A 13,108-nucleotide genomic window follows, 5' to 3' on the forward strand; every position below is an offset into this window, starting at 1 on the left:
CCCTCACAGAGAGCAGCATTACTTTCATGTTTGAAAGCAGCTTTCTCTGAGCTGATCAGGTTTTGTTTCCAGACTGTTTCATCTCATGACACAAACTCTGTGTCATCTATCACTGTTCTCTTCCCCCTCTCCTCCTCTTACCCTGATCGTGAGTGGTTTCCCAGCTGGAACATGTGAGGATTGTACTGAGCCAGAATGGTGACGGTATCACATTGCTGCCCGATCACCAGCCGGGCCTGCTGCTCGGTGGCATTGCGGAGGTTGATCCCGTTAAACTGGAAACAACAGTGATTCATTAGAAAAAGAGCACAGAGAAGACAGAGTGATGTTTGATTGGTTGGAGTGTGTTTCTGCTGCTGTACCTCCAGGAGCTGGTCCCCATACTCTAAGCGAGCTTGGTGTGCGATGCTGCCTGCTGTCACTTTGGACACAAAGACTCCTCCATTCTCTCCGCTCACGATGGAGATCCCCAGAGGTTCTGCTCCTTTCTGGACCGTCACGTTGCGTGGCTCTTCTAAGTATGGCCTTGAGGAAGGAAAAACAGATGACAGAAATCATGATGTTGGAGCATGCAGCTCTTAAAATAATTCAGAGGGGAAGCTTTTGGTTGCATTGGGATGATTTTACAAAGTGTGGAGCTCTGTGTTGAGATTCTTTTGACGACTTTATTCAGAAAAATATTGAAGCCTGATTCTGCCAGTGAAAAAAAACCCTGAAAAACCAAAATACAATGAAATATAATACTAAGTCATGACTATGAGATATTAAGTCATAACTATAAGATCGTTCTAAATGGGCTCTCGTGTTGAACTGAAGCTACAGTTGGAAGGGGCTGAGAAAAAGCTTTTCAGACCTTAATGGGTGTCATTATCAAGGACAACATCAGACGTGGATTCACTAGTTGGGAAAATTAAGTTGTTTTGGACTAATCTCACAAAACCAAAGTCAGCCTCTGGACCCTGGAGAAAAAGCTGCAGGGGGCAAAACTAATGTTAGATATATCTTGACCCTTTTGATTCTGAACACAAGAAACATACAAACACATTTTTTCAACTTGTGGTAGACTTATTTTGTGGGTTTTCTATTCAAATGATGAAGCAGTGCCAGCCTGCTGCAGTCAGCTGGCCAGTTCGAAGACTGGAGCCACCTGTTGCTTATGTGAAAATGTTAAAAATAGATATGAACAATAAACACCTGGCCGTTGGAGAACTTGCCCAATGGCCAGCCCAGCCTTGGTCGCAAACTCTTCAAACATTCTCATTTTGCAAGATGTATTGTTCCTTTACTGTGATAGTTTTAATCATGAAAGATAAGACGAAAAATCTCATAGATATTACTCAGTATTTCATAATTTCAACTAAGTTTCTCAAAATTTTGACAATCTCATTATTAGAACATGGTATCTCATTATTTCAACCAAGTATCTCAATAATTTTACTCTGCTTCTCATTATTTTTAAATGAGTATCTCATAAATAAAACTTGATATTTTATCATAATGATTTCGTATCTCATACTTTTAGTTAGTATCTTAAAAATATGACTAAGTATCTCAGGTTTTTGACTAAGTATCTCATTGTTTTAACTCAGAATCTATTTTGATTATGTATCTCATTTTGGATCAGTTTCTCATCATTATGACTTTGTATCTCATAATTTTTACTAAGTATCTCAAAAATGACTTCATATGACTCTTCAAAAATGATCTCATAGTTTTGACTTAGTATCTCATTTTTGACTTATTACCATCATTTTAACTAAGTGTCTCATTTTGCTAAATATCTCATAGTTTTGACTTAGTAAGTCATTAATTTGACTATCATAATTTTGACTGAGTATCTTATGTTTGACACAGGACTTCATAATTTAGTCTTAGTATCTCATTTTTTTTTTATAAGTATCTTGTTATTTTGACTGAGTTTGTCATTTTTTGACTATCTGACTTATCCTATAGTAATATATAGGTTTGACTTAGAACAGGGGTGGCCAACCTGTGGCTTGCGACCACATGTGGCTCTTTGCCTTTCGGTGTGCGGCTCTTCGATCCGTTCATTAAAATATATATAAAAAGTTATGAGTAGTGGTAAACCGATCAGCAATGGGATCAGTGTTTATCAATATTTGGGTGTACAGATTGATACTTAAGTTTCAGTTTCTCTTCTCCGGTAATAATTTAAACACACTAACCAACAAAATAAATCTCGCTTTGAAAATTGGAAATGTATTGATTTTCATTTTATGTCATTTCATTTATGTGTGATAGAAAGTGGTGTTTGTAAGACCTCGTGCGTGACATGGCTCTCTGTAGTACCTCGGTCATTTTTGTGGCTCTTGGTCTCTGGCTGGTTGGCCACCCCTGACTTAGAATCTCAGAGTTTTGACTAAGTTTCTCATTGTTTTGACTCAGTACTACATAATTTTAATTTACTATCTCATTATTTTGAATAAGTATAATAATTATTACTAAGTATCACATTATTTCAACTCAGTATTTCATCATTAAGACCTAGTATCTCATTCTTTCACTTAGTATCTCAGTAGTAATTCAGTAATTTTGACTTCATTTTTTTTTTTTTTTTCCTTACTGGCACAAACAGGCTTCCACAGAAAAGGCTGGCATGGCTGGCCTTTGTGATAAAAAAACTCTCAACAGTAGATGTGGGAGCTATAATCAACATACAAAGTGCATCTAGGCTATGAGTAGTCATGCAGTAATGCAAAATTAAACATCACTGAATAAATAAGAGAGAGAAAAGGATGAGCTGAAGGATGCACGGCCGGTGTTTTATGAGAAGACAAACACTCAGGATGTTTGGCAATGATTGTACGCTTTATCGCTGGGCGTGGTGTTCAAATAAGCGTTTACGTGTTTGGACTACACCCTGACAGGTGGTTTTACTATAGATCCAGAGATGCATGCTGGGATAGACTTGCTATTCATGCTGTAGGACAAACCTCAAGCATCTTAAAGAGAAGAACTGTGGCTTTACAGCCAGAGGAAGTCTGAGCGAAGGAGAGTTATAAGAGACACATCTGAGAGCAGGGAGAATGAGAGAAAAGAAGAGATCGATCACCCACAGCACGAGGGCAGAGATTCAAAGGACAGATGTGGGTGTAACGTGATAGATGTTACGCTCTGTGTTCTAACAATATGAGACGCAGCCTCGCAGCTTTGTTTACAGCCGTACACACACTTAATCACAATGAAGCAGACAGAAGTACAGATAAATGGTAGAAAACATGTCATGTTCTGCTGAATGATGGCGCTGTAATGACCCGGACGTGTGGGCCGGCGTACCCATCCTTCCGCCTGTCACCAACTGGAGCGGGGCTGACTGATATCCTGGGCTGCGCGGAGATGGAGCTCTGGGATTGGCTGCTGGTGAAAGACGATGTATCCAGGTTGACGGGGGACATGGGAGGTGTCGGGCTGCTGCACTCAGAGTGGGAGAGAGAGCCTGGAGTGTCAGAGGGGAGAGGGTTGGAGTCAGAGTTGATGTTTACAGCTGAAGCAAATGTTTTGAGACAGCGGGGCTGCCAAGCCGTACCTCTGTCAGAGCCGGTGGAGCGAGGGTAACGAGCATGGGGGATCTTAATGCGCTCAGCTCGGTACTGTAAAGCACTGGAGGAGCCTGAAGTACACAAGGAAGGAGATGGATCTTAAAGTTAGAAATAAACAGAGAAGACTTCATCCTCACGGGGGAGGAGGATCCCAAACTAGTCTTTAAATCTGACTTAACAAGGCGCTCACATTTACCCAGTCTGGCGCTGGAGGGCAGAGAGTTGGTGCTGTGTGGCGGTTGGCTACAGCTCATCTCCGCCGTGTCTCCGGCGTGCTTGTGGCTGAGGTCCAGACTGTGGCGACCTTGATGCTGGGGGCTAAAAAGTGGAGACAAAAAAGCCTGAGTGAGTCCCCGGGCAGTCAATTATTCAAGCCAGAGCAAGATATCATTTGCTACACGCCATCTGTTCGTGAGATCTGGGCCGGCATAAATATGGCTTTGAACTTTCAGTGCTCCATCACAGGGTTCGTTAAACTGATGTCAGGAGATAAAGGCAGCAGCAGGGTGCAAAGAGGGACGGCTTTTAGGTTCTGTGAGTTCCAGTTTTCAACCAACAATCCCAAATATGTAAATGTGTTTCTGTGGAAATCATACTGAACAGGAAAAAGAAGCAAAACCTCAAATTTGTTGAGCTGAAATTTAAGGATAATTGTTTGTTTTTTTTAACAAAAGCAAATCTACAAACTAGAGTTAATTTTCTATCTTCAGTTGCCTCAGTTGTTTGATTTCCAGGACGACTGAATGGAGTTAATCATGTGTTTGTGTAATATCCTAGTGTTGCTGCTAGGCCTGGGTGATATATCGAATATATGGATTAATTTGAAGTTTTTCTTGTGGACGATTTAAAAAATGAAAAATTCCATTTTTTTTCTCCCCGCTATTGCGCACCTTTTATACCGCGGCAAGCACTGACTCCGCGTGTGTGCAGCGATTTTTTTGTGTAGGCATATAACAGTTCACTAACAAAACAACAGAAACCGAAATGTCATAAAAATGTTCTTGAGCGCCTTTAACACCCAACACCTTGACGGACACATGTGCCTTATGGTCCGGTCCATATAAACAGCCTAAAGAGGTCGATATAAACTAGACCTCTCGTCAGTGAACGTTCAAATCTCTTTTCTCCAATATTCTGTTTTCTATCAGTCACTTTTTAGGAGTTTGTTTAGATCTTTGACTGAAACATTTACAAAGTCGGGACCCTTTAGGGTTCACCTGCAGATTATTGATGATGTGACTGACGCGTAAAACCTGCTGCTCTTCGAAGTTAATTCTCTGATCATTTTGACATTTAGACATTTAGTAAAGAAATATACTTTAGTTTTTCTCAGAACACCCTCACTGTACTGAAGAAAATCCCCTCTTATGGTGATTTGGATCATGGATCATGATTTGTGAAAGTAGACTGTGGGGAGGGAGACGGGACGACGATGGGCGATCAAACAGAGCAGCGCTGCTCGGACAGACATGACTGAAAAGTTGTTTGGCTTTTACCTGAGGAAAGTTGAGATCTGTCTTTCCCTGCAACTCCCTCTGTTCCACCAACTAAATCCTCCATTCAGCACAAATCCATCCGCTGCCGAGCTGAGCAACATAACGAACCAGCATCACAGTCAAGCAGGGGCGGACCAGACTTTTTAGATTGGGGTGCCCCGACCAGGGCACTGATTTATGCAGGGAGGCATGAATTTTATGAGTCCACACTTGAATAAATGGCATTTATTTTTACTTATTTGTTTGTATTATAATTAAAGGATAAACAGGCTATAGCCTTCAAAAAACAAAACTGGTTTTGAGCTATCTCTTTCATTTGTACTTATTGTTTTCTTTAACAGGACAAACAAATAGTCAAAAATCGTAAATCAAATTTTTTGTGAAAAAATCTGAGATTTTATTTTGAGGCCATATCACCCAGCCCTAGTTGCTGCGTTAAAGAGATGAAGATCTTTGCTGGAGGAAAAAGGTGTTTTAGCGTGATCGAAGACTCCTGGAGAACATAAACATCAACAGATGGAGCACCTTGTGTGTGGTTGTGGGTGGACCCCTGAGCCGGGAGCTGGAGCACAGTTGTTGTTCTGGATCTCATGGCTCCAGGCTGTGTAGACGGGGTTCCTCATCACGGCTGTGACGGCAGGACACGGGGCGAGACCTCGCTGTGCTGGGTCTGGAAGAACGTTAAATGAAAGTGTTAAACAAATAAATGTAAACACGATGAATAGATCTGAAGCACTGAGAGACACCAGGTGAATTCTGACTTACGTCCTGTGATGCTGTTGTAGCTGGGAGGAGCAAAGTTCATGCTGTACCGATTGGTCCGTAAAGGAGAAAACCGTAACAAGTCCATGGGCTCAGGGGAGTGCTCGTCGTTTGAGAAACTCTGAACCTGCACAGAGCAATGAAAGTGTCAAACCACCAGCAGAACCTCCCCCACAGAGCCAGATCTGATCAAACCTGGATCTGTTACCTGCATTGGAACCGGGATGTGCAGTGGTGTCACGTTCCTCCTCAGCGCCGGTGCTGATTTTGGCCGGTACCTTCTCTTTGCCGGCTCCCCGGCCCTGTGCCGACCCCCCTCGTCCTCGTTGGAGGACTTGGCGCCGCTCTTGTTCTCCCCTTGAGGAGTGTGAGTGTAGTAGAAGTGGTTTCCGGCCTCTCCGTCCACCTGTGGGGTCTTGGCCTGAGCTGGCGAGGCTGGAGGAGTGCCGGTGGTGATGGTGGAGTCGGACGCTGAGCTGTTCTGCTGGCGGTGTTTGAACCTGAAGGAGTCGCTCCTGGTTGGTGGTGTGGGCGGGGCCTGAGCAGATTCAGAAAGTGAACTCTGAGGGGAGTGTTTTGGCATCTGAGACAGGGACATGTAGTCCAGTTTCGGGGGCACCTCTGGTCTCCTAAAGGCAGCCACATCAAAGATGGACTTCCTCTGTTTGACTTTTTTGTAGATGGAGAGCTGAGCACACTCTGGGACCGACGCTCCTGCGATGACTTTAGGCCACGTGCCTCCGCTGGGCTTCAGCGGCGGGCAGTGCACGCGCTCCACGGTGGTCTGAGGTGAGCTGCAGTCAGAGAGCACCGGGGTGAAGGTGAAGGGGCGGTGGTGGAGCTCCTGCCTCCTGTAGCAGAAGTCCGGGTGGGGCTCAGAGGGGCTGTGGGAGGAGGACAGGGAGCGGGAGTGCAGCGAGCTGTTGGAGAAAGGCTTGTGGTGGCTGTAAGCACTGCTGGTGCTGCTTTCCAAGTCGCTCATGTCTTTGCACGTGTCGTCCCCTCTGCCTCCTGACTCACAGCTGCAGATCTCCGTCTGTGTTGAGCAGTTGTGCTTGGAGCAGTTGTGCTTGGAGATTCTGCAGCTCCTGGACTGATTCTCACAGGACTGGAGACGAGAAATCTTTTCAGAGTCTCTTAAACTTTCTGTTAAACTCTGACCGGAGCAGCTCTGTGGGAGGAACTGTTGACAGGAGGAGATAAGGAAACAGAAATTTAAGCACACAGAGTTAAGCTTTGCAAACAAATCTCAACGTCTTATAGAGACTTAAAAAAATCTCAGCAGAGTTTGGTTTGAGCTCTTAATTTGTGATGTTTCACAGGTTTGCAGAACCTCACCTTCAGGAGGGAGACGCTCAAAGAGTCACGGCAGTTCCTCAGCAGAGACTCACATTCAGAGAGCGACTTGTTATCGAGGGCGATCCCATTGATCTGTTTTTATCAAATACAGTTAGAAAAAGGCAGAACTGAACTTAAAGACAACAATCAGAAAATGAAAGCCACATTTCTTAAATTAAGACTCCCCCAAAAAAGTGTTAACATTTAGCAAATACAGTCCTGACTATAGGAGCGGTAGACGCCTCCTCTTCAAGGTATTATGTTATTAAACCTCACTAGTCAATTTAATTCATGACCCTTTGAAGACATTAGAGGTTAAAAATATCCTCTACAAAAATTGCGATAAAACATAACATATAAATATTTTTGCCTTTTTTTCAATCAACTTCAATACCAATAAAAAACACCAAAAATGTTTATTTATTTTTATGATTTTAACCCTTTAAATGCCCATTCGTATTTTTGAAGCTGTTTCACCGTTAAGAAATGTGAATGTTTTGTTTATAGATGTAAAATAGGAAATTTGTCCTTGAAACAATTTGTTTGAACAATTGAACTAATTTTCCCCAACATGAAATCCTGAAATTAAAGAGTGCATGGCTTTATAAAATTGTGGTTATAATGGGACTAGATGGGACATTTTGTCCTCTGTTTACCAGAAAGGGAAGTTAATAAAGAGTCTCACACTGCAAATAAAATAAAAATGCATCAAAATCGATTGTATTACTTATCTTGCGTATGTTCAAGCCTGATATTAAAAAAAATCTCCAGCATGTCAACATTTTATGAAAAATCACTTGTTTTATTTTGTGTTTTGTTAAGTTTATTTTTTTTACATACAAACAGTGACATCATGAAATGAAATAGGCATCTTAAGGGTTAAAATAATAAAAATAACTGGGTTTTTATCAGGGCTCAAACTGAATAAAAGATCTCAGAAATAAAAAAGGTAGAAAATTAAAAAAAACCTTTTTGTGGAGGACATTTTTCTTGTAGTGTCTTTAAAGGGATGTAAATTAAAAATCTGACACTGAAAAAAACAACAACTTAAAAATCAATTTTATTACTAAACTCATTGAGTTTAAGCCTGATTTAAAAAAAATAGCCCTGCAACATTTATTACAAATAATAGAATTTTCTGAGTTTTTTTTTAATTATGAAAACAGTGACATTATGTCTTTAAATGGGCATTTAAAGGGTTGAAATAAAAAATTAAAAAAAATTAAAAAATTTTAACATGAAATTATGATATAATAAGGTAACTTAATCATCTGGCAACATGCTCAACAACTAAAATATATTATAATTTTAATCATTAAAGTCAGCAGAGGGCAGTAGAGGGCCAACGTCTTGGCCCCAGAAACTCTCTCTCATCATCAAATTGTGTAAACAAACATGTAAACAAGCAGACTCACAGCTAACAGTCTGTCCCCCACAGTGAGGGCACAGTCTCTGGCAGCTGGACTTCCTGGAGCCAAAGTGGCAACAAACACTCCACTTTCCAGACTGATGCCGCTGTCTGAAAGGAAAGAGACAATGAGACGTGGACTAAAAGATAATCCTTTCTTCAAAAGTAGGAAATGTGATTAGTCTCTGATTTCTGACGCTGACCTTTGTGTCCGGTCAGGTTTATCTGAACTGGAGTGATGACCCGTCCTCCCAGAGACTTCCTCCTGCGAACCACCATGTTGATCACTCCCTCTCCGCTCAGCACCGCTTTGATCACTTGCTTCCTGTCCTTATTGGTCAGGTCCACGTCGTTAATTTTCAACAACCAATCATTCACCCTGCATGAAACACGGAGACACCAAACAAATCTTTGAGTTTCAATCACAACATGTCTGAAATATGAAAAGATCCTCTTTCTTTAAAAGCACTAAGACAAGCACCTTAGTCTTCCTTCAGCAATACTTCCTTTATCCACCTTACTGACAAATATGCCACAGTCTCCTGGTAAATATGGATCATTTACCCCTTCAGCAATATCAAACCCCAGTGCCTTCAAATCCATGTCCTGAAAAAGACAAAAATTTAACTGAGTTACTGAAACTTTAACTTCATTCAGCCACATCAGAGTCTGAAGAGTCTTACTCTGTGCTTTTCAAATTCTACAACTTCCGTCTCCCACTCCATCGAGTCTGTGTCAATGGCTGAATCATGAGAGCTGTGAGCCATCAGGTGTCGAAACCTCGCCTCCTTCTCCAACTGGTCCTCCATTTTTTCTCTGCAGGAACAATCAAAGAGAAAAGTAGATTTAGAAGTGACTCTTTGCTCAGTCAGTGGCATCACTCCTCCACTAGGTGGCACCAGAGCTCTGGTGACAGATCTACATGTTGAGCTCAAAGTGGAAAAGTAAAGATCTTGACTCAAGTAGAAAGTCTGTGAATACAGATGAATATATGCAGAAGCTGGCATGAGAAAGAGAAAGTAAGGACGAATGACTCACTTTAGCTCTTTGAGCTCCCGCACCGCGTCGTTCTTCTGCTTCCTCATGTCATCCAGATTCCTCAGAGCGTCTGCCAGATCGCTCACAGCCCTGTCCCTTTCTCGCCTCAGGTTGTCACACAGCGTGCTGACAGAAACATTTCCATAAAGAGTCACTCACAATGTAAACACAGATACTTTCATCCACACAGCTCTGGGTTTCTAAAAGTATTTATAACTTCTCCTGAGCTGCTCCTCACCGTATGCTCTCCCGCTCAGCGACTATCTTATCCCTCTCCTGGAAGGCCCAGTCCCGGCGACACTTGGCCACCTCAGCCTCCTGCAGGGCTTCCTTCAGCTCCTGAGAGATGGCCTCGTACTGCTTCCTCAGCATGTCGATCTCCTTGTTGGCTCGCTCCATGTCCAGAGTGGCTGAGTCTTGTTTCTGAAGGAACCAAATGAGGGAGAGACCAGTGAGTGATCACTTTTGAAAATATACTTAACATCTAAAACACCGTTCGCACAGGGTTGGTATTATGTGGGACCTCTGGTAATGTCAGAATCACTCCTGGTGTCAGTTTTTGGTGTAGTGCATTCACACCAGATAAGTAAAGCCTGTAAACAACTTGGCATTTCTCATGTTTTTGATTGGAAATGTACATTGATTGATGACTCCTTGGATTTTAAATCATGTGTTTCTTGTGCAAAATCTGAGGCTAAAACTGAATTTTGATTTCAGGACATTGTGTTTTTCTTTTAATGTGAAAAAGTTGCTGCAAACTCTTTACCTGTTTTAAACTATGGTGATATTTTGTTCATGCATACCTCTGCACAGTGCCTCCTTGAGGATCATAACAAACTGTAAACCTCTGACCTCTTGTGAGTTGTACTCTCGAGTTGGATGGCCTGCTTTGGCAACCTGGAGGCTCACACATTTGCACTTCTTCATCTAGTTTTTTGCTTGCTTACCCACTATTTATGTGTTTTTATCATGCAGAGAAGTACTGGACAGTACTCTCTGTGTTCTCAGGACCCCTTTATGCTCTGTGTCCTAAATGCTCAGACAGAAATTGGGAAAGGGCCTTTGGGTACTCTGCACCTTCATCTTGGATTCAGTTGCAGAATGACTTAGGCTCAAGGAGCTGGGGTCCTTAAATGTTTTTAAATCTAAAATATAATGGATTCCCAGAATGACACCTAGTTTATAATCCATAATCTTGTGTTTTGCTGACTGTGTTTTGTCTCATTTTGTGTTTTTCATCTGTAACTTTGTGTTTTTGCTGTTGATGTCTTGGCCAGGTCTTCCCTAAAGAAGAGGTTTTTTAATCTCAAATGGGACAAATTTGGTTAAATAAATGATAAATAAAAAACAATCTGATAAAAGAAGAATAAGAATAAGAATAAAAATAATAAGGATAAAAACAAGAAGAAGAAGAAGAAGAAGAAGAAGAAGAAGAAGAAGAAGAAGAAAAGAGGAAGAAAAAGAAGAAGTCAGAAGTCCACATCCAGCTTCAGTCAAACTATGGGTGTCGAAAACCTCTGGATATGCTGAATAAATGTAGTTATCATCAAAATGAAAAGATAAAACTGAAAAGATTAGTGTGTATGATTCTTACTCCAGATTTTTATCAATAATATGATTGCGTGCTCTGAGTCAGCGGGTCAGTGCCAACCTGCTGCACACAGAGACACCAAGTCATACTTTGGGCTCTGAAATTTTTGACCTCTTTGATTTTAGAGCTGTCTAAATATTTGGCTTCATGATGTTTCATTTATTTGTTATCATGATTGTGTCAGCCTGATATCCTTAAACCAGTGATGCGCGTTTTTTCAGTGCTATAATAATGTTCATAAATACCTATTTATCAATGACATACGGGTACAAAGGTAGTCTCCTTCCATCTTCTGTCTACCTAAAGTGCTGTTAAAACTTTCTTTCAGAATGACCAACACTGCTTTGTATAGATTTGAGCAGAGTATGTTCAGAAAAAGCTGCAGAGACTGTCTTAAAAGAGTATTACCAAACTGGACTTATGTGCATCTCTAAATATGGTCAGTGACCTACCATGGAGTTTTTACTTTACAAGTACCTGTCATAGTCAATTCACACGGGATTAACGCAGGAATCCTCCACAATAATTACAAATGATCAGAGGTCCCAAGGTGAAACTAATCCCATGCAAATGCTCAGGCCTCACTTGGTTTTCTTTACCTGAGCACTTCCTCTTTTTCCTGCCTCACAGCCAATCAACACTCACTCTCTGTCTTTAGGGTTTAACACTCTGAGACTGAGAATCAGTTTAGATCTGGAGCTCTTGGTGCTTTTCTGCACCCTGAATGGATACTGCACTTGCAGAAACACCATGCACAGTCATCATAATGTGTTCATTTGTTACATCATCAGCACATGCTCTTCCAAAAGTTTAACTTTTGATGCAACATGCTGCAACATCATTTTATAACTTTTTACATTTGCTCGTCACGTCTATGCAAACACAGTCCAGGTAGATGACTTTGTAGAATGACGGTGGTAATCCTTGCACTAAGTGAAATCTTTGTTCTGTGGTTTTATCAGACACTGTGTCGTGTTTCTGCGTGTTCGGCCACTTTGCATTTAAATTCAGTCTGAGGGCAACTCTGCAGATCTTCTTCAGAGACAGGAAAAAAATGTCAAACTGCATCACCTCATGCTCCACCGTAAACATCAAAGATAAACTGCTACAGACTGGAAAAGAAGAGCTGCTCCTGCCCGTCCTGGTTGGTAGCGGTAGCTTCAGGCAGCACAGTCAGAGACTGGATTAACGTGTGTTTTGAAGTGGGTCAGATATAGAATAATAAGACGTCTGCTGGTAACACATGTTCTCAGTCTCAAAATAACTGCTCAATAGGGAGACGACTCTGTGTGGAGTGAGAGCATTAATTAAACCAGCAGCTAAATTAATTCCATTAGACTTCACTCTTCTCCTGTTTGGCTTCATTATTCTTTCTGCTGCAGTGTCTTTTTGTGTGTGTGTGTGTGTTTCAGAGTGAGCGTTTTCTCTGCACGAGCCGGTAATTTACTAATGCAGGAATCTCAGCACTTTCATTGTAATTAATCTGACAATCACCACCGTGTGATGGATGATACAGGATGAAATCGATGAGTGGAGACGTCCTCAGCTGCGGGTTAAAAAAATACTTTTACCACGACTATAAGAGGGGATGAAAGGATTACAGTCAGAGGAATAAATCAGCCCCTGTACTTGTAATGATAAATCTCCCGTCTGTCTGGGTACCTGTCTGGCCTGGTAATACTCCCGCAGCAGCTGGTCCCTCTGGATGATGGCCTCCGTCCTCTCTGTGCGCGCCACGTCCCGCTCCTCCCGCACCGTCTCGATGTCCTTGCAGGCCTGGCTCAGCTCCTTCTGCGCCTCGGCCTTGTCCTTCACCTCGTGGCAGTATTTCTCCAGGAGCTCGTTCTTCTCGCAGATGGCTCGGTCTCTGTCCACTAGAGCTGACGCCAGCTCCTGGAAAACCAAAAAGAAGAGG

At 42.0% G+C, this 13,108-nt stretch overlaps 1 protein-coding gene and 1 long non-coding RNA gene across 5 annotated transcripts in view; one reads left to right on the plus strand and one right to left on the minus strand.

Moving 5' to 3' along the window:
- Nucleotides 1-13,108, minus strand: part of LOC141785227 (disks large homolog 5-like) — a 53,346-nt gene that overhangs the window by 15,466 nt on the left and 24,772 nt on the right. For 2 of the 4 annotated variants that reach the window (XM_074663409.1, XM_074663407.1), the window contains exons 8-23: nt 12,856-13,086; nt 9,841-10,025; nt 9,603-9,728; nt 9,248-9,380; nt 9,046-9,170; nt 8,768-8,943; nt 8,572-8,675; nt 7,157-7,249; nt 6,027-7,001; nt 5,822-5,945; nt 5,582-5,726; nt 3,757-3,878; nt 3,548-3,631; nt 3,298-3,457; nt 363-525; nt 142-275 (exon numbers count right to left, since the gene is read on the minus strand). In XM_074663409.1, coding sequence (XP_074519510.1) covers nt 142-275; nt 363-525; nt 3,298-3,457; nt 3,548-3,631; nt 3,757-3,878; nt 5,582-5,726; nt 5,822-5,945; nt 6,027-7,001; nt 7,157-7,249; nt 8,572-8,675; nt 8,768-8,943; nt 9,046-9,170; nt 9,248-9,380; nt 9,603-9,728; nt 9,841-10,025; nt 12,856-13,086 — 3,080 coding nt within the window. Of the gene's footprint in view, nt 1-141; nt 276-362; nt 526-3,297; nt 3,458-3,547; nt 3,632-3,750; nt 3,879-5,581; nt 5,727-5,821; nt 5,946-6,026; nt 7,002-7,156; nt 7,250-8,571; nt 8,676-8,767; nt 8,944-9,045; nt 9,171-9,247; nt 9,381-9,602; nt 9,729-9,840; nt 10,026-12,855; nt 13,087-13,108 lie in introns of all 4 variants that reach the window. The other 2 variants (XM_074663408.1, XM_074663406.1) reach the window with 1 other exon arrangement.
- The window catches only part of LOC141785228 (uncharacterized), a 44,441-nt gene that overhangs the window by 3,192 nt on the left and 28,141 nt on the right, over nt 1-13,108 (plus strand). The gene's annotated exons all lie outside the window — the stretch shown is intronic.

Source organism: Halichoeres trimaculatus, unplaced genomic scaffold, assembly GCF_033239565.1.
Source record: "Halichoeres trimaculatus isolate MK-OKI-2021-1 unplaced genomic scaffold, fHalTri1.1 fHalTri1_scaffold_23, whole genome shotgun sequence".
NCBI lineage: Eukaryota > Metazoa > Chordata > Actinopteri > Labriformes > Labridae > Halichoeres > Halichoeres trimaculatus.